Source organism: Lagopus muta, chromosome 7 (genome assembly GCF_023343835.1).
Source record: "Lagopus muta isolate bLagMut1 chromosome 7, bLagMut1 primary, whole genome shotgun sequence".
In the NCBI taxonomy this organism is placed as follows: Eukaryota; Metazoa; Chordata; class Aves; order Galliformes; family Phasianidae; genus Lagopus; species Lagopus muta.
In genome coordinates this window covers 19381269-19403408 of record NC_064439.1, presented here as the reverse complement: position 1 = coordinate 19403408, position 22140 = coordinate 19381269, and the positions used below count along the sequence as shown (strand labels likewise).

The 22140-nt window shown below is 36.3% G+C and overlaps 2 protein-coding genes across 13 annotated transcripts in view; both read left to right on the top strand.

Moving 5' to 3' along the window:
* LOC125695674 (macrophage mannose receptor 1-like) overlaps window positions 1–2309 on the top strand; it is a 42565-nt gene extending 40256 nt beyond the window's left edge. The window contains exon 34 of the transcript XR_007378035.1: window positions 64–2309. The gene's annotated coding sequence lies outside the window, so the exon portion shown is untranslated. The remainder of the gene's footprint in view (window positions 1–63) is intronic.
* Window positions 2310–8014: 5705 nt separating this feature from the next.
* The window catches only part of SLC39A12 (solute carrier family 39 member 12), a 48395-nt gene continuing 34269 nt past the window's right edge, over window positions 8015–22140 (top strand). For 5 of the 12 annotated variants that reach the window (XM_048950474.1, XM_048950472.1, XM_048950473.1 and 2 more), the window contains exons 1-4: window positions 8015–8119; window positions 16122–16267; window positions 17001–17177; window positions 18312–18664. In XM_048950474.1, the coding sequence (XP_048806431.1) occupies window positions 18395–18664 (270 nt within the window). In that variant the 5' untranslated portion in view covers window positions 8015–8119; window positions 16122–16267; window positions 17001–17177; window positions 18312–18394. Of the gene's footprint in view, window positions 8120–8772; window positions 8906–10242; window positions 10261–16121; window positions 16268–17000; window positions 17178–18311; window positions 18665–22140 lie in introns of those variants that run through there. The other 7 variants (XM_048950467.1, XM_048950475.1, XM_048950466.1 and 4 more) reach the window with 7 other exon arrangements.

Here is a 22140-nt window from a genome sequence, read left to right as displayed (position 1 = left end):
GTCATCAGTATGGTTGCTTACAGTATTTCTCTCAATTTTTTCCTGTTTTTCCTTTAAACACAGAAGGAAGAAATGGAAGACTTCGGATACCTGTGAACAGATTTGTCCTATGAACTATTACAAGACATGTATAAGATTTCAGAAAAAATCTGCTTTTCGAAATGAAAACTCAGATTAATCCCAAGAACACGAGACCTTGTCAGAAAATGGAGAAACATCACTGTCATAGTGACAGTGTCAGAAAAAAGGAACCTTGAAGTTCCTGTTTGCTCTAGTGCATAATCCATTCCTGAATAGACCTTCAGTGCCAAAGGAATATAAAGTGACAAATACCATTTCAGTCTGTGAAACAATCTCTGTGTTTCCTGAGCTCTAAAAACAGATCTAACTTTCTCAGAGGTAAACTGAAATTCTCTGAGGTAAATACAGCAAAAGGAATTAGGAAATACATATGATAGTTTGTAGAAGACTAAATGTGGGATTTTTTGTATTACAAACCATGCCTCACACTCGGCTAGAATTGTAAGGGTCTAGTATACATGTGGCTAGCATAGTTCATATGCTATTGCAGATCACCTAGAATAAAGCTAATTATGATGTTTAGCAATAACCCAAAGTTATGCATGTTTGTCAAAATTAGAACTTGACAGTAAAGACTTAAAGATTTGTATACTGCTAAGATGACAAAATGGGAACTACAAACACTGCTATTTATGTGGGAAAAATAAAAATATAAAAAAGCATGTGCTGCAACAGTTTTTAACTGAGAAAACATTTCTGACAGCCTACTGAAAAGCATTTGGTCAGTCCCCTGTAACATTCAAAAAACATGTAAGAATATTAGGAAAAATGTGGCTATGATGTGTAGAGCTGTGACTGAAAAAGATACATAGAGTCTAGAAGAGTACAGGAAAAGGTTATCAAAGTAATCAGTTCTGTGATTGATTGGGTCACAGTGCACAATGAGGTTAAATACACTAGGAATTTTCAGTAATAAGACACAGTGATTAAGGGACAAATATTATGGAAGTATAGAAAATCATAAGCATTTTAATTGCCATGGGATAGCACAGTGATAAAAATGGATTTACCATATCTCTGGAGTATAAGTCTGCAATGATCTGTTGAATATAATTATCCAAGTGTGACCTCTGGCTCTGGAGGGCTATCAGATATGCTTTTCCCTCTTCCATGTCTGCTGATTTGATTCCTTCAAAGGCTTTTTTTTTACTGCCTAAAATAATCAACTTTCATTTGTCTGCCACTGAGGTATTATGAAAGCTTGTAGCAACATTTAATTTTGCCTTGGAAATGAAAATATATCTTTTTACAAGAACTTGCATGTTTGCTTATTTAATGGTTTTCCTGTATTTGAAGCACAAACATAAAATGCAATCTCTTTATTTGTATGAAACATTCATGGAGCTCAGAACACAAGTAGAAAGTCAACAGACAGGTGTTCTGAAAGATGCTGGGCTTTTGATTTTATTATACTCCAAAGATGTTGCTTTGTTATTGATTCAGGAGATTAGCAAGTATGTAGGGCCATGACACACTATTGTATTCGAAGAAGTGTTTGTATAGCACTAGCAATGCATGCATTGCAAGGCCAGAAAACATTGTGGTAACTGCCTGCTTTAATCAGAGCCCAGATGTAGTAAAGTTTAACTTTTGTCAAGCTATTCTTGTACCATATCTCTTACTTATTTTATGAAGAGTTTACATATTTTCCAACAACCACCAAGCAATAGAAACAAATATTTAATACTCTCCTAACATTGCCTTTGTAGCGTCAGCTTTGTTTCAGAAATATGCTGTCTTGTTTCCTGCAGAATTTCCTTTCTGTGCCCTTTATTGCTTCTCAGTTGCTTTAATAACATCCTTTAATCTTTGCCTTTGGGACTAAATAATGAATGTTCAACACCATCTTTACTTTTAAATGATGCTTGAAATGCAGAGCAGCATAGTTTATTTCTCCTTCAAATCTAATGATACTTAGAATTCTCAATGCTTAAGCTGTAAAGACTAAGTATAGAGCAACAAATAATGTGTTTCTGCGTAGCAGCCTTTACGGCAGCCATTTAGATATCTCACCAGTTATTCAGATATGTGTTTTTTGATTAGTTGATCTGCTGATTTTTTTTTTCTTTCCAGTTTTCTGCTGTTCTGCCAGCTCTGCTGTTTGTCAGGCTTTGCAGGAGAAAGCCAGCTGTCCTGTTAAATTACCAGTCTTCAAGAGGAAGTCAACCTCAGCTTTCTTTTAACTGATAGATAAACCTACACTGCCTGAAACAAAATAAAATAAAAAAAAACCCCACAACTGTACTCAGTATCTGCCTTCATGACTACAGATGCTCTTGTAGTGATGTGGGGATGAGAAATATGTAAAATTTGTCTGTATCATCATAAATATTGTCAGCTGATTGCTACTGTTTGTTTCCTTTTTTCCCAATATCTGCAGTTACAGAGCAGTGAGGACCTGAAGAAATGGTTTCTTACTCTTGCTGAATTGTATGGAATCACAGAATGGCTTAGGTTGGAGAGGATCTTAAAGATCATCTTTTTTCCAACCCTCCTGCCGTGGGCAGGGTTACCTAACACTACACCAGGCTGTGCAGGATCCCACCCAACATGGCCTTGAATGCTTCCAGAGATGGGGCATCCATAACTTCTCAGAATACTTTGTTCCAGTACCTCACCACCCTCTGAGTAAAAAATTTCTTCCTAAAGTCTAACCTCAATCTCCCCTCTTTTAGTTTAAAGACATTGCCCCTTATCACTACTAGACTGTGTAAAAAAATCCTCAAGTATAAGAAGCTCCCCTCAGACATTGTGGAAGGCCATCACGAGGTCTCCCCAGAGCCTTCTCTTCTCCAAGCTAAACAAGCCTAGCTCCTTCAACCTTTTCTCACAGGAGAGGTTCTCCAGCCCTTTGATTGTCTTCACAGCCCTCCTCTGGATCCTCTTCAACAGCTCCACATCCCTCCAGTACTGAGAAGTACTGTACCCTCAGGCCTGAATGCAGTACTCCAGATGGAGCCTTATAAGGGCAGAGTAGAAGCCACTCATCCCATGCCCCTGCTTGTACTCTTCCTCTTTTCCATCAGCCTGGTCAGCAGGTCCATGTTCAACCATGCTGCTTTACTGCCTCATCTGCCCGATTTCTTATTCTGGGGAATGGAGTGCTCTTGTTCTTCATGCTTTCAAATAAATAAATAAATAAATAAATAAAAATCTTTGTGATACCTTTCCTTGCTCTTTGGTTGCTATAGTTGTGCTGCTTGAGAGCTAAAAAAGTAAAGGAATGTTGACTGTAGCTGACATAATTACTTTCAGGTTTTACCTTTGTTTGTACACAAGATTGAATTAACCATTACATTGGTTTCTTCTACTGTGTAAACATGCCCTTGTATCTTGTAATATAGCTTGGCTTTAAGTCCGTTTAAAACAAGAAATGAAAAATTTCTTTATATCACTTTTTATTTTTCCAGTTTAGCAAAAACAGTTTAAAAATCGTGTTCAAAAGTGAAATGAGACACAGCAATATAAACAAGCCTGTGACCACATACAGCTGCTCCCTAAGAAGTTTAGATGAAATTCACTTCTGCTAAAAATAGAGACTTGCCTAGAGTAAGCTGTGTTTCTTTGCGCTCTCATTTAGGCTCTGCTTTAGTTAAATGCTCCGTGCTGCACTTTATGCAGTGACTGGCAGGAATGGGGTCTTATGTAAATATGATGGATGAGGTGTACTGAATGAATTCAAGTTCAATAATTTGTGAGTATCTAGCCCATGTACTTTATCTGTCTTTCCTGGAGAAAATGTCTCAGGGAATTGAGACATCTGTTGTGATGGATTTTGTATGGCAAATGTCAATCTCAACCAGTGAGTTATTTTCTATATTTAAATTGGTTTTAGAAAGGCATAAATTGTACTTAAACAAGCCCTTTTGTCAGTGAAATTCATTGCAGTCTTATAAATTCAGCAGAGATTTCAGTAATTCTATCATCTGGGCATGTCCCACAACATTTTATTAAACAAAACAAACTTGTGGTTAAATAGCTATGGCAACAAATACCTATAATGTTATATTTGACAGATGAGTAACTTGCAGACTAAGAAATATTTTCAAATTACACTGTTTGAAGCATCACACATTTTTATTTTCCTTAGTTGTTTTGATAGTAAATATTAGTCCAATGCTTTGCATTGAACCCATTAAGAAAGTAATTTAGAATTACTGCCAGCCTTAAGCAATCACTACACAAAATTATCATTGCAGTATTTTCCGTGTTCAGTAACTTTGCTCTTTTGTCTTCTCTTTATGTTTAGAGTAGAAAAACAGTGAGCAACTGAAAGTGTCAAGTGTCACTTTTTCAAGCAAAAAAAAAAAACACCCAGCAAAGTCAGTTCTCTCAGCTGTGGTGAATTTGTGGAAGATATAGTTAATATAGATCTCTAAAGAATAAATTTCTGTCATGATCAGTATTTTTTTGCTGTTGAAAAAGACACATTCAAGTCTGAGCAGGGTCATCAGAGCAGTGTTTTGTTATTGCACAGGGAATACAAGGAAAATTGCAAAGAAGGGAAATTTTAACAGTCTGCTAGTTTTCATTTTCTGCTAGTCTGGATTTTTATGACAGTAGTGAAATGTTGCAGAGAAATGAACTGCAGAACAGCAACGAATTTTCAATTGTGAATAATCATTGGCTCAATTAGCAAATTAAAAATGAAATCTTGGTGTGTTTTAGTAATATTGTTGCAGCTGTCTTCCGTATTTGTACAGTCAAACTCTAAATGAATTCTTTGTCTGGGTGATAACTTTTTATTATGCTGTTCTCATCCTTAATATTTCACTTCTCATCTTTTCTGAAACATCTTTTAAGAGCTCCATTCTCCATTGACTGTATTCTTAATTAAACTGACTGCTTGTGAAGATGTTTTACATTTAGTTTAAGATTCTTAGTCCTGGGTTATACAATCATGGATGAGTTCCCAGTTTGAGTTACAGCCAAGGCCAGAAATACATAACTCAAGAATGCATATTTCATGCAAATATTTCAAATAAATGTGATGAGAGCGTGTTACTGTCCTCTCCAACCTCCTGCCTGTGGATGAGGCCAGGATTCCACATTGAGCTTCTGCAGACCTTTGAAGGTTATAGCCACCCTAAGAGGACCGTCAGAATTAAAAGCATAATTGACATTTTTTTTTATGAACCTTTAAAAATTATATCAGTGATTACTCCAGTGCTCCCCTGTCAAACAACAGATTATTTTTATATGATGGACACAAATACCATTAAGGAAACTGATCTCTTTACATGGGCAAAGGTTATGATTTTAGGGAGGTGGACAGAGATTGGCTACATCATTGTAGATCAGATTCGTTGCTCAGATTCACCATGCTAAAGCAGATAGGTTTTACCTAATACTGCCAGCATTTCCACCTGTTCTAGCATGTAGCATTTACTCTAACTCTTCTGCAAATACCCATATTAAGGCACGTGCCATCTTATGCATGGCCCTGCTCATCCTGCATCCTTGAACTGAATGTACAGTGCCTGTCAGATCTGCTAGTAAACAGCGTCTGGAATTCATGCTGCTAAATATGAAAATGTAACTCAATCCCATGAGCGGGGTACTTGAACACAGCTGGTCTGTTTTTATGTTGGCTCACCCCAGAATGGCTCTTTCCTGAGTTATGTTAATAATGTAAGTAATATATTGGGTATATTATCCTAGCACCATTAGCCAATGGAGTCAGCTAGGATGATTAAGGTAGATGGTAGGATGATGTCTATGCCTGTTCAGTATTTCCTAACTTGGCTCTTCCTGTTCAGGTATAAACTCAAGGGTTGTGGAAAGTATAAGACTAGTCATATACCTAAAGCAGCTTTGTAATCTCTTGAGGCAGTGAGTAACATCTTTTAACTTCACCAGGCAATGACTTCCTTATCTGTGGAGCATTTCTCAACCCTTTTTCAGAATGATGTGCTGTGTCATTGTCTTATATATAAAAAATCTAACTAAATTATTCTTATGTTATTATTGGTCCACTAACAACTGGAAGAAATCACTGCAATTTAAGACAATATATTCATGTTTAGCATGAGTTTCCACAAACACTTTTAATTCCTTTTACTTTTAGAATAATGGTGTTTCCAAATGACTTGTATGTTAAAAATGCAATACATTGCTTAAAAAGCCAGAAGAAAACAAAACAGACTGTGTTGATCTGAAGCTAGCTGAAACCTGAAATACAACAGCTTAGGAAGAAAATTTCTTCTCTGTAAACAGCTTGAAAATAAACAATTTAATTTGACAGTTCCAGTCTGGGGACATGGCATTTACAAAGTGCACCGAGGATTGTATTTAGCAAGTGAGGTATATATTAACAGTGAGCATTTGGAAAATATCGAGTTCAGGATTGGGGGAGGATTAAGTGCTTTAGTTCTGTCAAGAGAGACGCAGAGAAATAGTTCAAACCAGCATCAGTTCCTGAGGAAAACTGGTGAGAGAGAGAATACTGTCAAGTCAAACTTATCAGTTATCAACTCTAAATGTTATCCCATCGAAAGGAACATTTGCACTTAGACTAGGGTGATACGTTGTTTACATTATATGAAGTCCTGTAGAAAATATCTGGATTATAAATAATATTTTTACAAAGTGCTCCGGTAATTTTCCAGAGGTACTTGCAGTAGGAGGTAGTAGAAGCTTTGATTTTTCTCAGATAACTGAGTGTTGTGTGGGATGAATAATAGTTTGCAGATAGTGTGCCCTAAGACTTCAACATAATAGTGTGAATCAAGATTATCTGCAGGAATGCAGGTTCATCTCATTTGTGGTGAATCCAAACGACGTTCATTTGTAGTTGAAATTTGGGTAAGAATTCATCATTTAATTCCTTTAAAATGCTGAACTAGTCACTATTTGAATCTGTATTTGAAGCTTACTCTCACGTCACCAACAAGAGGCAACTCCCTGTAGCTTTCTATTGCCGTGAGCAAGCTGTAGGACTGGATTCTTGGAAATAAATGTATGTTTTTTCCAGGCATTGATTTCACTAATCATAAACTCTAGTATATATCATACTATATGTATCAACCCACCTATCTCAAAAATATTTTCCTCGTGTTGATTTTTAGAACCAAGTACCTTATGGAATGTGTGAGAGATTGGAAAAAGTATTGCAGATTACTGCTTTTATGTATCAGTACTAAAGTTATGATTACTTTAAAAACAACATATTGATTCCAGGAGCTGGAAGCAAATGCGTACGACCAGTACTCGCTAAAAAAAACATGTGCAAATGAAAGCGTTCTGCTACTTCTTCTAGAAACTAATCAAGAATATTCACTTTCTGCTGCTCATGACTCTGAGTACCCCCAGCTTGGTATTTTTGAAGCTGTGGTCTCCATGTTTTTGAAAGACATGCAAAGAGAAGCAGAATGATTTTGGAACAGAGAAACAATCTGAATGTAAGGATAACAATTCTCCTGAGATAAACGGATGCATGTATGCATTAAAAAATGGAAATTAAAAAAAAAACAAAAAACAAAAAACAGAGAAGGATAGTTACTGGAGATAAACTGTACTCAGAGAATTAGAAAAGTAAGGAATTAATCTACTATTCATGTTTGATTTTGTCTGTTTTTACTGGTTATTATTATAACTTACAATACTTATTCAGAGATAATACTTACCAAGACATTACTGTTAATGGGTATTGCAGCATATTTAACTGAATCAGAATTATCTGCTGAAATAGATCAAATTCATTACAAAACAAGTTTGAGAATAAGTTTCTTCTAAATATTAAAACTAATATTTACTTTGATAATAGCTTTCATTCACGCTGAAAGTCTGTTTTTCAACTGTAGCTGATGGTTGTATGGGAACTGTTAAGTCATGGCCTGAACCACTGACTGATCACCTGAGAAAAGCACTGAGTCAGCCATGGGAGCACAGGTGAAGGCAATTCAGCTGAGTGACCAGAAGGGATGGAGCCAGGCTGCACCTCTCCTAGACCCCATTTAAGGGCTGACTGCCACAGAGGAAGAATTCCTTTCTGGAAAGTGTTCCTTTTGGAATTTTCTATTGCAGGCCTAGGACATAAGTGAGCATTTCATTTTTTATTGTCTCTTTCCACTTTGGTAATCTTTCTAACTAAAAACCTCTAAAATGCTATCCTAACTGCTACTCTTGTAACTGTGCATTTGTTAATTGTACAATAGTGCAGGCATCTGCATCAGGGATGATCGCTGCAGGCTCTCAACTGTTATACAAGTTATACATACGATCACTAAGTCTAGACCACAATTCCTCTCCTCCAAAAGCACTCTTCTAGAATAGGACAGATAAACTGCCTGTTAGACAGTCTCTTTTTTCTAGTGATACTAACAGGGAGTTGTGAGTGACTATATACAGAAGTGTGACAGCTTTACTGTAAAGTCTGAAGTTTTGTATTAAAAATGTGGATAATAGATGCAGACCTGTGTATTTGCATTCTGGTAGATTTAATTCCAATTTGTGGGTTTCTTAAAGAAGAGGTAGTATTAAGGAGCATGCCAAGAGGAAATGCTGTGGTTTGTTTCTCTCTCATATGCACATACTTTCCTCTTTCAAAATGACAGTGAAGATGGTGTTTGGCAAGTTTATTTGTCATATTTTTGTTTCAGAAGTAGGAGAGCAAACTGAAGTTAATACATAGCCAGTTATCCTAAGATACAGACAGGTGGTCTCAGAGTTTATGCTTATTCTCTTTAATAGACAGAATTTTCTAGTCAGATAGTTCTGAGTCCCTCAAAATATTGCAGCAAAACAATACGAGGGACTCGTCATTCAGAATGGGGAGGAAATCCAGTACGTTGGACGCATCCATTCTCCAGACTTTTATCTGAAGGTATACACAAAGAATGAGTTCTTAAAGCCAGCACTCCCACCTCCCTTTTATTATCCTTGGCACTGATTTATGAATAACCTTAGTTTTCTTCTTAAATAAATTTTTGCCCCGGCTCCATCTTCAGTTCTTATCAGAGTTTCTGGAAAATAAAATAAAATGAAATTCTAGATAAGACCAAAACCAAACTTCTTAAGAGAGAGTTAATTAAAAATTCCTCTCAACACACCATGCTCTGCATACTAATCCACTTAATGCTTTCTTTTCCTAGCTAACAACTGCCAGGCATTGACTTGTTCTACTTGGCTACTTCTGAACTTTACAGTGAGCTGCAGATTGTATGTTGTTAGATCTAGTCATTAATAAATACACACTTTAAGCTCAATGAAGTTGTGTAAAGTGAGATTAAACTTCACATTTATGGTTTTCCAGACTTGTTTATGTGTGAATTCGTGCATGCGATACTTTAAAAAGACTCTTTCTGTGAAGCTGGAAACAACACTGAGCAAAACTGGGAGCGGGAGTTCTTAAAAATTTAAGTGAGAGTGATTATTGATAAGAATGATAGTTGTGTTAAATAGAGATAGGGCAAATTCAGGAATTATTACATTTGTGTTAGAAAGTAACATTGAAGGGAGGGGACAATAGAAATTGTAATAAAAATTTTTGACAAAACAATCCTTTATTTCCCTTTATCATCTGTCCAAGCATCATAAGGTATTTAATTCTGTATTCTCTTTTTGCAATTGTACTTCTATATATAGTAATATAAATATAATGCCATCAAATAACATATAAGAAAACAAGGAAAACAGAAAAAACATTGGCAATGAAAACAAATGAATAAACACAGAGATTATGTAAAAAAGATACAAAAGAAAAGCACAAGAAAGAAAGAAAAAAGTTATTAAATATTAGAGTTAGGGATATTTTTCACAAAGGAAATATGAAAGTTACATGATATGCAGCATCTGCAAGGTTTGTGGGCCCAGGTTTTTAAAAATTGAAAGGGTTATTTCTTCTAAATTTCCCACTGCTGCCTTGATGAAAGGACAAGTTTAATACATTCTGTTACTGTTTTTTCCACAATAGGTTATAATTAGAACTTAATAGAAAATTCAGACAAGCAATTCTTGGAACAGTATGTGGGAGACTGCAGGTACTGATTAAGAGTAGATTGTCTGGGTGGTGAAATCTCTAAATCAGTAATTAGAGCTTAAAATAACAACCGAAATCACATTAAGTGATAGTGTTGCAAATTGTACTTGATTATTTTCAGCTGAGTATTAGGTTTTCCAAACCCAGGATCCAGGACCACAAGTGTGATAGCTTTCCTACCACCAGTTTCTTTATAACAGGTTGTCTTCTGGTACTTGACAGAGACTGGCTTTAGTCTCCTTGAAAACTAGCATCCTGTATTGTTTCCTTAATGTATTTTTATTTTTATTATTTATTTGCTTATTCCTATTTGTTGTTATCATTCTAGGAATGATATATGAATTCATTAATGTGTATTCATTAATAAGTAATGTGAGTTCTATGTTATTATTTGTGGTTTAAGAATAACCTTAATTTAAAAAAAAAATTAGTCTCTTATTTTTTTTTAATTTATCTTTGTTTATTTCCTGGATGCAGCAGACTGTTTTCAAGCAATGAGCTGATGTTTTTGAGATGGTTAAAAAAGGAGGAGTTTAAATGCTCCAAAGTTTCTTTGCTGTGAGGGTGATGCACTAGAACAAGTCGTACAGAGATGTTGAGATGCCCTGGAGTTGTTCAAGGCCAGGTTGAATGAAGCTTTGCCCAGCTTGGTCTAGTGGCAGTTGTCCCTGCCTGTGGTATTGGTGTTGGAACCACATGATCTTCAAAGTCCTTTCCAACCCCAAACAATCTATGATTCTTTCAAAACCCGCACTTTATTCATTGCAGTTAGTATTTGCATTGATATGGAATAATAATATGCATGTATAAAACTACAAATAACTTGGATAAAACAAGTGAAAACTAGAAAAAAAAGTGTCTAAGAATGGGATGTGCTGTTGTCAGTGCTGTTGCCTTCAAAAGCTGGATGACATTAAATTCAGTTTTTTATTTTATAATTAACAGCAATTTGAGGAAAATGAATCTAACTGGCCTATCATACTATGCTTTTGTTTTTGTATTGGAGCAAACTTCAATTTCAGACCTGGATGAGCATATATGTATTTTTAGTAACTTCCAGATGAATTTGCTAGAATGAGTACATATGTTTACTCACCTAGTAACTGAGTACAATAAAAGAGATTGAAAGATCTGGCAGTAGAAGCACAGTCTCAGGTTTTTCAATCTAGTAACACTGCATGTTAAATTTAAATCATCTTATACTATATACTTCTAATGGTTTTAAGTATTTTTATGTTTTCAGTAATGTAACTTATTTGATGCAACTAGAAAGGACTAATTCTGTATTTTTTTTTTTAGTTTCTGTTTTCATAAAATATAAAAAATTATAGCTAAGTATTTCTTTTAGTTTCCATTTAGCTGTGAAAATGAACTAATTAATAAGCCATAGGAAAGTACTTTTTGTTTTTTTAACATGTTTTTACATGTTATTAATTTGTTGTTCTTCTGAATAAAGGAGATGCAGTAGATGATATCCGCCAGAACTTCACTGTAACAATTACATATAACTATTCGGTATGGTACCAACAGGAAACTACTTACTAAATTGAAGGAGATTAAAAAATTGAGGATAAGTAAATAATCTAGAAGGTTATGAGTTGCTTTGAAAATTGATTGATTGACTTAGAGGTTACCACTGAGATCTTCCGTGATTCAACTATTTAGACTATAGTTATCTAATAAGTAGATAGCAATGACATCATTTGCTGAGGACATTGAGTTAGAAAGCAACAGAGCATAATTGGGCTTTCATGCAAAAAGAACTAGAGGCTTGGAATTTTGGACATGGAGTGAAATACAGTACTACAAAAACACTCTGAGAACACACTTATCTCAATCACTGTAAGAATAAAAATGTTTTAGAAATACTGTATCAAGTATGATACCTCGCACTAAGGGACTTTTGAGTGTTTGTCAAACCTAAAAGGATGGCTATTCAACGGGAAAGGGCCATTCCAGTATGATATGTATAGTGGAAATGTTAAGTCATGGCTTGAACCAGTGATTGAGCAATTGGTGGGAAGGCTGGGCCAAACCAGGGGAGATCAGGTGTATGCATCTGAGTGGCCGCAAGGGGTGCAGCCAGGATCCACCCCTTTCCTGATTTCATTTAAGGGTTTGTAGTGGAGGTAAGGGTATCTTGCTGGAGAGCCTGGCTTACCTTAGGTCTTCCTGGAGTAAGCAGCATTTTTTCCTTTGTTCCTGTGTCCTCAGCTGTTGCATTTAAGCAAATCCTCACTTGCTGCAGCCTAGGACTTTGCTACTCTGCTATCATTGTTGCATTTTCCATTGAGTTACAGCATTACACATGATCAGAACAATGTTGGAAATGATGTGATACCTAAGTCTCTTTCCTATGTGGTAAATAGCATAACTGTTAAAACAATTTCTTCATTTTATTACTGATTGGTGCTCTGTGCTGCAGTGTTCTGTAGTTATTCATGTGTAATCATATGTTTAATGAAATTGTAAGTGCTCTGGGTTAGATGATATGTTCTTAGTACGGCCAACTCATGTTTTTATCTTTAGAAACATAAAAAAACAGAAATGAAGAATGCACGTGATAGATTCTGGTAGCATTCCAGGACATAACTGAACAGGTGGAAAGCTTAATAACTCACTTTCTGCATCTTTATAGCATAAAAGGAGGTAAAATAGCTGAAAGTGATGTTGAATCATAGAATGGCCTGAGTTAGCAAGGACCTTGGAGGAAGTTTTTCACACAGGGTGGTGACACACTGGAACAAGTTACCCAAGGAGGTTGTGGATGCCCCATCCCTGGAGGCATTGAAGGCCAGTCTGGATGTGGCTCTGGACAGCCTGATCTAGTGGTTGGCAACCCTGCACATGGCAGGGCGTTGAAACTAGATGATTGTTGTGGTCCTTTTCAACCTAGGCCGTTCTATGATTCTATGACCTCAAGGATCAGTAAGTTCCAACTCTCCTAACACAAGCATGGCTGCCAGCTGCTAGACAGAGTACTAGATCAGATTGCCCAGGGCCCCATCCAACCTGGCCTTAAACACCTCCACATGCACATATCTGCTGCTGTATCTAAGTTCTTGATTAGATTTAATGATACTCTTGAATAGTCTTCACAGTTATGTTTGTACCCATTTTTTGCACTGTTTAGTCCAAAAACACTGACCAGAAAATCAGCAATGGAGAAGTTGTATAAGGTTAAAGTTTGTAGTAAGATAAGGGCAATTAATGAGACCTAAGTAGGTCACACATTTCATATAAAATAATGTTTTGTTAACCCATCTAAGTTTTTATGCCAGTCATCTGAAGACAATAGATGTCAAGAATTATTTGTGCAGTATGAGGAAAAAATACTTCTGAAGGTACACTTCTCAAAACTTAAGAGGCTTTGCTGGTCTAGAGTGGAAATAATCCATGAATTCCTTTCTTCTGTTATAAATAGATTTCCAAGTCTCCTTAAGGAAACTTGCTGTTAACACGTGAGTCAATCAGTCCGGAACTAATATAAGGCTTGTTCCAGAGATACAAATTAATATGTGAAACTATATTAATGTATATCTCAGATCATTTCAATAGAATTCAGTCGTTTTAATTAATTGACACTCTAAATATATGATATTATTGGGATTGACATGTGAGGCCAATGAGGCTGAATAGACTGTAGTAATTTTAAAGCACTGATTTTGCTTTTTATAGTTCTCTGGCATTAATTCATTTGCAAGAATGCTCTATATATAGAAGTTAGACTTAAATTTCTTGCAAAATATAATCCTTTCATATGTCAGTATGGTGCCTATGGCTGTAATTATAGTAATGTGCATGCATCGCATTAATAACACGAGGGAAATCTGCAGTAGTTCAGAATTCTCTGTTTGCCAAAATTACTGTGATTAATAAAAGGGCAAAAACCACATTTGCTTTGTCCATCAAAACAAGATTTACAGTATTTAAGGAATAAGAGTTATATAGCTGCATTTCTGTTAAGATGTGAAGTTCAGCAGGGGTCTTGCTAAGATGATGCCTACATCCTCTCCCTATTCTGCTGTACAAATAAAATTACGTGGCTTGCCAGGTTGATAGAGCTCATGGGCATGTCCTTGTCATCTCTCAGTGAGTCCTCTAGAGAGTTTTCCTATTCACATATAATTTATTCACTGATCCTTTGAAAAACAGTAAATTGCAGAGTGCAGTTATTCATGGCATTTGTGAATGGGCAACTTGCTTTTGTTCTTGCAGCAGGTGTGTAGGTGGGAGAAACAAGACAAGCTGCAGTGAGTCTCACTGGCTCACTTAAAATTTAAACAGCTGAAAATCCTGTAACCAAAGAGGGCTTGCTGCACATGCTTCTCATATTCTGTGCCTGATTATGCTATTTGGAAATTGCCTTCACTCCTAGTCATGGAAGTTTGGGGACATAATAATATGAGCTTGCTTAGTCATAAAAGAGAACACTTGTGCATGAAGATGTGCTTTGTTTGAGATCATGAACATGAAATAAAATATGAATTTTGGGAAGTTCCTATCTTGATCACATTCTTTTCTGGTAACATTTTACTAGGATGCTTAGCAGTGCTGGTCAGCAATCTGTTACTCTTCAAGTATTCCTCCATGATGTAAGTTCAAACTGATTAAAAATGGTGATTTATCTCTGCAAATTCTTGATGTCAGATCCTTGCTTGAGCATGAGACAGTCCTGAACTAAGCATAGAATCAAGTTTAAAAAGTGTCGTTCACTTATTTAAGTTTGCCATGCCTCTGGTTTTGGTCTTTTTTTTCATGTTAGAAGGACAAGTTGCTTTGCTTTGAGATACCTGGTTCTGCAATACCTCTGAGGGCTCTTTCTCCATAAACATTGTCATTCTACCTTTTTTTTTTTCCCGTCTGTTGAAAAATCACTTCAATTTAAGCCAAACTGGGAGAGACCGATATAAGAAATGAGAGAATTATATTAGTGATGCTTGTTTCTTGAGGTTCTAAGTCATTTCTCTGTATCTGTCAGCAAACTTGTATTAGGCATCTAACTACATGGCTCAGTTGTTATCATTGTCCCATTTTGTTGGTTGACATAATATCAGCATGGGTAGGTAGCAGGGGGATAATGCTATTACAGAAGAGTTTGAAAAAAGGAGTTAGCAATTGGTTTCAGAAATCATGTAAAAAGTAGCCATCCAATTGTTGTGCAGACAGAAATATTCCTAGCTCATGACAGAAAGCAGAGGCAATGCTGTGATGCTAAGGGTTAAAGCGGAAGTGGAAGCTTGAGTTCTCATCAGTAACTTTGCCGCCAATGGGAAACATATTTGCAAGCCAGAGAAGGAAGTTTGCAACACTTAACCTGAAGAAAAAAAAAGGGAAATTTCTTTGAAATCATAGTGCCCAGTACTAACTGTCATCTGTGGCTTTCTAATACACTAAATGTTTCATTTTGTTACCATCAATTTCTAATATGAACACTAATATGAGATATTGCCAGTATTATTATGCAAATCTTCTCTCAGAAGCTTTTGATAGTAGTAAAACATAAAATGTGTATTTTTAAACATTAGCTTCTCTCAGCAAATTGAAACAATTCATCTCTGTTTATACACATTAACTGGATGGAATAAATTTTTCATTTCAATTACTAGTTATACACAAAATGCCAAATTATATACAGATAAACGTACTCTGTGTTTGTTTGGTGATTAAGCAATCTATGGGACTAAGTGTTGGAAGCTATTCCCACATCGTCTGAGGGACTGTTTTTATTAGTGGAACAAATGTGGACATAGCATTGTTTCATAGAACAAATTACATAAAAGCCAGAACAGGGGAAAAAAAAAAAAAAAATAGATTGAGAAAGTAAAATAAAACACATTTCAGTACAAATGTTGAGGGTCTTTGGTATCATTGAGTAAATAATAGTAGGACTAATTTTTTAAATGTTCAGCTTTGATCACACAAGAGTTTACACTGTTCCATATACCTGTAATTGTGTTTTTGGGAACATCATTTCTTTACATTTTGCACTTCACTTGAGCTCTTGTTGTTCTCTTTTCTTTTTTTCTTTTTTTTTTTCTTTTTTTTTTTTTCCCACCAGTCTCAGTTGCCAACTCTCAGCTTTACTAACACCAGATTATTCCCTTTGAGCTGGCAGCTTTGGAGGAAGCACTGCTGGCATTTTAGAACCCAGGACTGTGTCCCTAGAGCTCTGAAGAGAAACACGATGTTTCTGTTACCAGTAAGGTAAGCAGTCTTACTGCTTCTCAGGGTTTGAAGAACAAAGTGAGATGCTAATTATTCATTATCGCACTGAAGGTTTGCAAGGTGGAAGAATGATATGACTGGTGTATTTATCACTATGGAAATCTGTCAGTCATCAGTTTTCACTATATTCTAGTGCAATAATACAGTAGCAACATGGCGACATAAATGTCAACTTTGCAAAAGAACCCCTCAGGAAAGTTAGAGTGGGAGGAAGAATTTTTTTCATTGTGGTTTGGGCTGTCCCTGGTTTTATAAATGGTGTGAGTGTAGTACAGAATGAGAAGGAAAGAAAGAAAGAAAGAGCCTGTTCTCTGAGGACAGTGCTTCCTAAAGAAAAACAACTTTTTTTTTTTTTTTTTTTTTTTTTTTTTTTTTTTTTTAATGGAAGTGCTTTAAAAATGTATTTTTCTGTTCTAGTGTTTGCAAAAGGAAATTAAGTTTTGATTTAGGAAGAAATTCAATATATCATAAAATCGCTCCATTATTGTAACATAGCAGAGAACAGTTAGGGTGCTAATTTGTATTACCCATTGTAATGAAATACATTCTTCAGTAGATTTTACATATCTTGTGTTTTGATAGAGTAGAGCAGGCACCATTTGCATAAAATGATAACTACCAGAATATGTAAAATACGTACAATAATGTGATGCTTAGAACTTGCCAAGAAGAACATGTACTAATTCCTGTCCACCTCCATTGTTACCTTAAGAGCCAGCTCTCTCCATAGCAACTGAAAACTTTTCAAGGCAGCTATAAACTAATCCTCTCCAGCTTCCAGAGCACCATCAAGAATTTTAAAAACATTGGACTTCCAGCAGCTAAATACTTCTGTGGATTCAAAAGGCCACGAAGCTAGATACACAGGCTTTCTTTCTCCCTTCAGAAGGTAAGAAAATAACATTTAGATGTCAGTGTTTCCCAACAAGAGTGCTAACAGTAACATTTATTTATATAGCAAAAGATTTCCTAGTGTCTAAAACTTAGTAACTTTAGTTAGGGAGTGAATGTCAGCTAGAATTCAGCAGTGTTTTGCTGGTTTTTTTTGTTTTTTTTGTTTCTCCTTTTTAAATACTCCATTTGCTGGGTTTGTTTTGAAATCGAACACACACACACACACAAATCGTATTGCACTTCAAAAAAATGCTGATCTTGTGTGTGGCTGTTTAATGTATGTATGTTGTCATCTGAAAATATCTGTTGCTGCCAGCATATGCCTACCAATAAAATGAAAAAGTCTTTGTGGAAAACAGAAGAGAAACTCTTTTGTTTCTTCTGTACTGGAATGGATGTTGTTAAAGCAAAGGTGATGGTATAGCCTGACACTGGGAAGGATAGTGTCAAGACAGATTTACAATACGTGCTTTGCATCTAGAGTTAAGAAGTCAAACTTGTTCTTTCTGATGTTTGTCTTGTTTGTTCCCTGAGTTCTACGAATGAAATTATGACCTCAGTCTTGTAACTCTTTCCCCTGATCATAAAATGTCATTAATTTTTAAGGATATCCTGTTCGTTCTGTTTCATGTTTTATAGCTGGAGCTTGGTAATGTTGATAAAGTGTTTTGGAAATGAAACTTGCTCTATATCATTCCTTTCTAACATAATTACTGTACTCTGTATCAGAATTAGAACAGTAATCTTTATTTACAGATATTTTTTGCTGCTAAAAACCTGTTTCATAATGGAATAAAAGTGAAAGCTACAGCATTTTCCTGTTCTTACTGAAGAGGATTATTAGTGAGTGCAATGCCATAAGAGTGAAACGAAAATCATACACTTTATTTTTATGAGGAGGGAAAAGCAGTTTCAATCAATCACTTATTGGTAATTCTACAGAAATTTTAAGGCTGTGGTTGTCTTAGTTTCCTGCTGTTCTGGGCTGTAAAGCCCTTACAGGCTCCCTGTTGTTCAAAAACAGCTTGTCACTGCAAAGCGGCTTAGCCAACCAATTAATAAATCCTTTCAAACATATTGCATTCACACTAATTAAGGGGTTGGGGTTTTTTTCCCCTTTACTATTCAGATTCCTCAGGTTTCGAGTTTAAGCTGTGAAGTGCAAACAACACTCCAACACTCAGTGCAGCTCAGGCGCTGCAGGAAGAGGAGATGTGCTTTCTGAGCAAGCACCCAGCTATTGGGGTGGTATGTTCCGCTTTCCTGCTCAGCGTGCTCATTGCTGAAGGACAGCTTGGGGAAGAGCACGGGCAGGATGGCAGCTCTGCTCCCAGCCGAAGCTATCTGATGGAAGTTTTACGCCTTCTTTCAGCTGACAACCCTGAGCTCCACACAAACCACCCACGAGAACTGGTCAGAATTGTGCTGGAGAGAGTTGAATGCCCACAGCGGATTTATGGCATGCAAGAGGATTGTAATCTGGTCAGTGCTTCAATTAATGAGCAATATTTTTACGGAATCTTCAGTGAGTTCTAAAGTTGTTTGTTATAGTAAAGTCATCCTAAAAACATAGCCTAAACACAAATAAGACTCATCACAGGCAAAAATTGATAGTCCCTGCTTGAATCGTTGCTTCGCAAATTACTAATGCTAATTGTTTGATCTTGTAAAGAAGAGGTGTTCCAGATGTGACAAGTATGCCTTAAAAGCCCCATATTTCAGTCTCATGACAGTAATAGTTTTCCTTTGAAGTTTAAGTGTTTATTTTCCAACAAGGATTTTCCGGTTTCACTCTGATCTAACTAAAAAAGCATAAGCTTGAATTTGGCTCCCAGAAGGTTTTCACTGTGGAAGACAGGTAAAATCTGGGGTAAGACCAGTCACTTTTGTTGTTGGTTTTGGTTCATAAAAAATAAATCTGAGAGAATTAGCACAGATTCATCTGCAGCTTTGCTGAAGTATTAAAGATTCGGGAAAGTTTTTGGTAAGCAGTTTGAGTCAAAGAAAATTAAAGGCAGAGCAATGAATCTGCATATCCAGACTAAAACTGGAAACAGTCCAGGGTATGGCTCCACAGAAGTCTCAGCTGCCGAGTTGAGATTATTTTTCAGAGCTGATTCCTGGTTTGACAAGGAAAGGAACAAGAATAATAAGATCATAAACTGTGGGAGGAGAGAGATGGTGGCAAGTGAGCGACTCACCTGAAAGGAGCTAGTAAGAGCTTGGTCAGTCTTGGCCTTGGTTAATGCTCCTCCAGCTTTGGCTTGGTTCTGTGAAAACATACATCCGACTATCTCTTTGGATTAGAATTATGAGGACATTCATAATGGTGACTGTTTTGAGAATATACCATTCCTGGCAATCAGCCAAGCCAATGAGGTGGAGAAATTTTCCTCCTGCGCAGAGGATGCTTAATTGTTTCTTCCTTCAAATGCTCCCATTTTTCTCGTGAGCCCCAATGTGAAATTTCATACGTAGATAATGTAGTTGTCTGTTTTTCCCTAAATCATTTTGTGTTTGTTTAATAAAAGGAGATAGTACAGGAGATTTTTCTCAGTGTTTTTAAGTATGGACCCAGATCAAAGCAAGAAAATATTAAATAGTAATGGTTATAGATGCCTCCTAATCATCTCAAAATGGGCCTACTCTTTGTTTTCCTTCTGTGTTTAGCTTCTCTGAATTGCCATCATTTATCTTCTGTTTGTGATCTTTACTTGGAGAGCATAACCACTGTGTCCCTCAACGGAAGAAATCTAAATGAAACCCTGCTGGGCCTTACTTTATCTCTTTAAGCTTCATCTTTGAAATTTTCTGTGGGAAAAATGTAAGGGCATTCACCATTTGCAGTACATTTCAGTGCTGGCTGTAATACTGCATGCATCCTACACTGGGACACAGCTCTCTACAGAAAATCCAGAGGCTGAGAGTGACATCTTCAGTGATGTGCAGCCCTCATAGTGTGCTGTGCTGAGGTCTGTCGAGATGATTTAACGGGATTTGGTAACACAAGATAGTGCTGCTCACAGTCTTTGCTGCCTTTCAAGATCTCCAAAATTTGAAACAGAACGCCCCATCTTTGCTTGGCATTTTCTCTCTCATGCTTGTTGGGAATAACTAATTGATTTCAGACTGAACTTTCCCTTATAAATCCAGGATTCCAGTCATACCAGAAGACTCTGGTTTCATTTTTTTTTCTTCTTTTTAATGATGTCTCCAATGAATATTTAAAAGCAACAAAGTTTAACGGTTTTTTTAGTTTCCTTTTTGGTTCGCTGTTGCATATTGGCTTCCAGACTCCTTGGGCAGGGTCTGGTAGCTCTTGAACAGCATCTGTCACTCCTTTATTTCTCAAACACACAAAGGTATATATTTCTTGCAAAGTAAGAGATGCTTTATTTTAAACTTCTGATTTCTTGAACAAAGAAAATCAGGGTGCTGTTCCTAGTTTCAAATCTGGGCTCTGTGTTTTAAAAGCAAATAAGTTTCCTAAACCAAGATCATGCATGTTGTTATGCCTATGAAATATTCCTAATGGCAAAAATTACAAGTGGTGAGCCCACTCATGTTCTCTTGATATCTCCTTAAAAGTCACTTTTAATGAGCTGACCTTATACAGTAGAAGCATCTTTTTACAATGTACCTTATTCCTTAAAAAACAAAAACAAAAAAACAAACCCAAACTGCTTACTTTTCCGTCATCTTACTTGTAAAAACAAACAAAAAACTGGGTGATTATAGTTTATCCCTACTGAGTTTTGAAATGTTACAGAAGCCTTTGAAATTATTTCAGTACATACAGAATGTTTTTGTTGTTGTTTGTTCTGTTTTTTGTTTTGTTTTTATATTACTACACAAATTGAATGTGTATTCAAAAATACTAGCTGGCTAACTTGAGGCCTTTGGGACAGAGAATAGAGTACCTATGTGATCTTAGCCCAAACATTAATGTTTGGAGTCATACACTGAAAGTCTAATGTTTTCCAGACCTTGTAGGCAATTGGGCAGGGCACAGTGGATCATACTTCTTTTCATATTGAAATGGAGCTTGCTTATGAGTATAAATATTTAATTGGTCATTACCATCCACAGTTCTCTTTGATTATATTGAGTATTTGTGTTAGTTTTTGCGGGAATTACTTATATTAAAATATGGCAGCTCTCTCAATTCCTCTAGGGAACATTGGTTTCTGAACGCAGCAATGTGTGTTTGATTCTACTCTGCCTCTGCGTAGGAAAATGAACTAATGTACAGGGAGAGCTACACCAACAAACACCTCATGCTTGTAGCCATAAGCAGTTCAGTTTGACAGCATGGGTTCAATTTAGTCATGAACTGGAGTGTAATTATGGTCCTCTCATGCTGTAGTTTTCTTCTCACACATGTACATTCTGGCTAGTCTATCATAATGGTTGAGATTAGCTGACATGGCTTCTTAGTGCTTGGAGAGAGCCAACCTGAGAAAAGAAATGACTGCACAATGAATAGTTACAGAGTCGCTTCAAGAAACACTCTATACTCAGGAATTCACTGTCTCATTTCCCATAGCCTGATACAGAGCTCTATCGATTTTTATGGCTTAGTTTTAAAGGCTCACTTTAGTCTGAGCTGGCAAAAGTTTCTGGAAATTTTTTTTTCATCAGTAATAATTGTAGTTTTACATATATAAACCTTTGCCTGCTCAAATATAAACCACATATAGGGTATTTATTTTCAGTCCCTCTTGAAATTCATTTAGAGGACCAGATAATGTTGAGAACTTGTACTGCCTTTCTGCGCTGAAGGGAGCTGTTCTGTTTAACAGGATGGATTGAGGAAAAAAAAAAGATAGCCTCATGATTGCTGGGTCAATTAAGACTCTTAACACTGTATTAAAAATGATGTAACTTTTGTTCACATACCGTGGATTAACTGTGGTCAGTTATGGTCTTTGTCGTATAACAGAAACCCATACAGAATG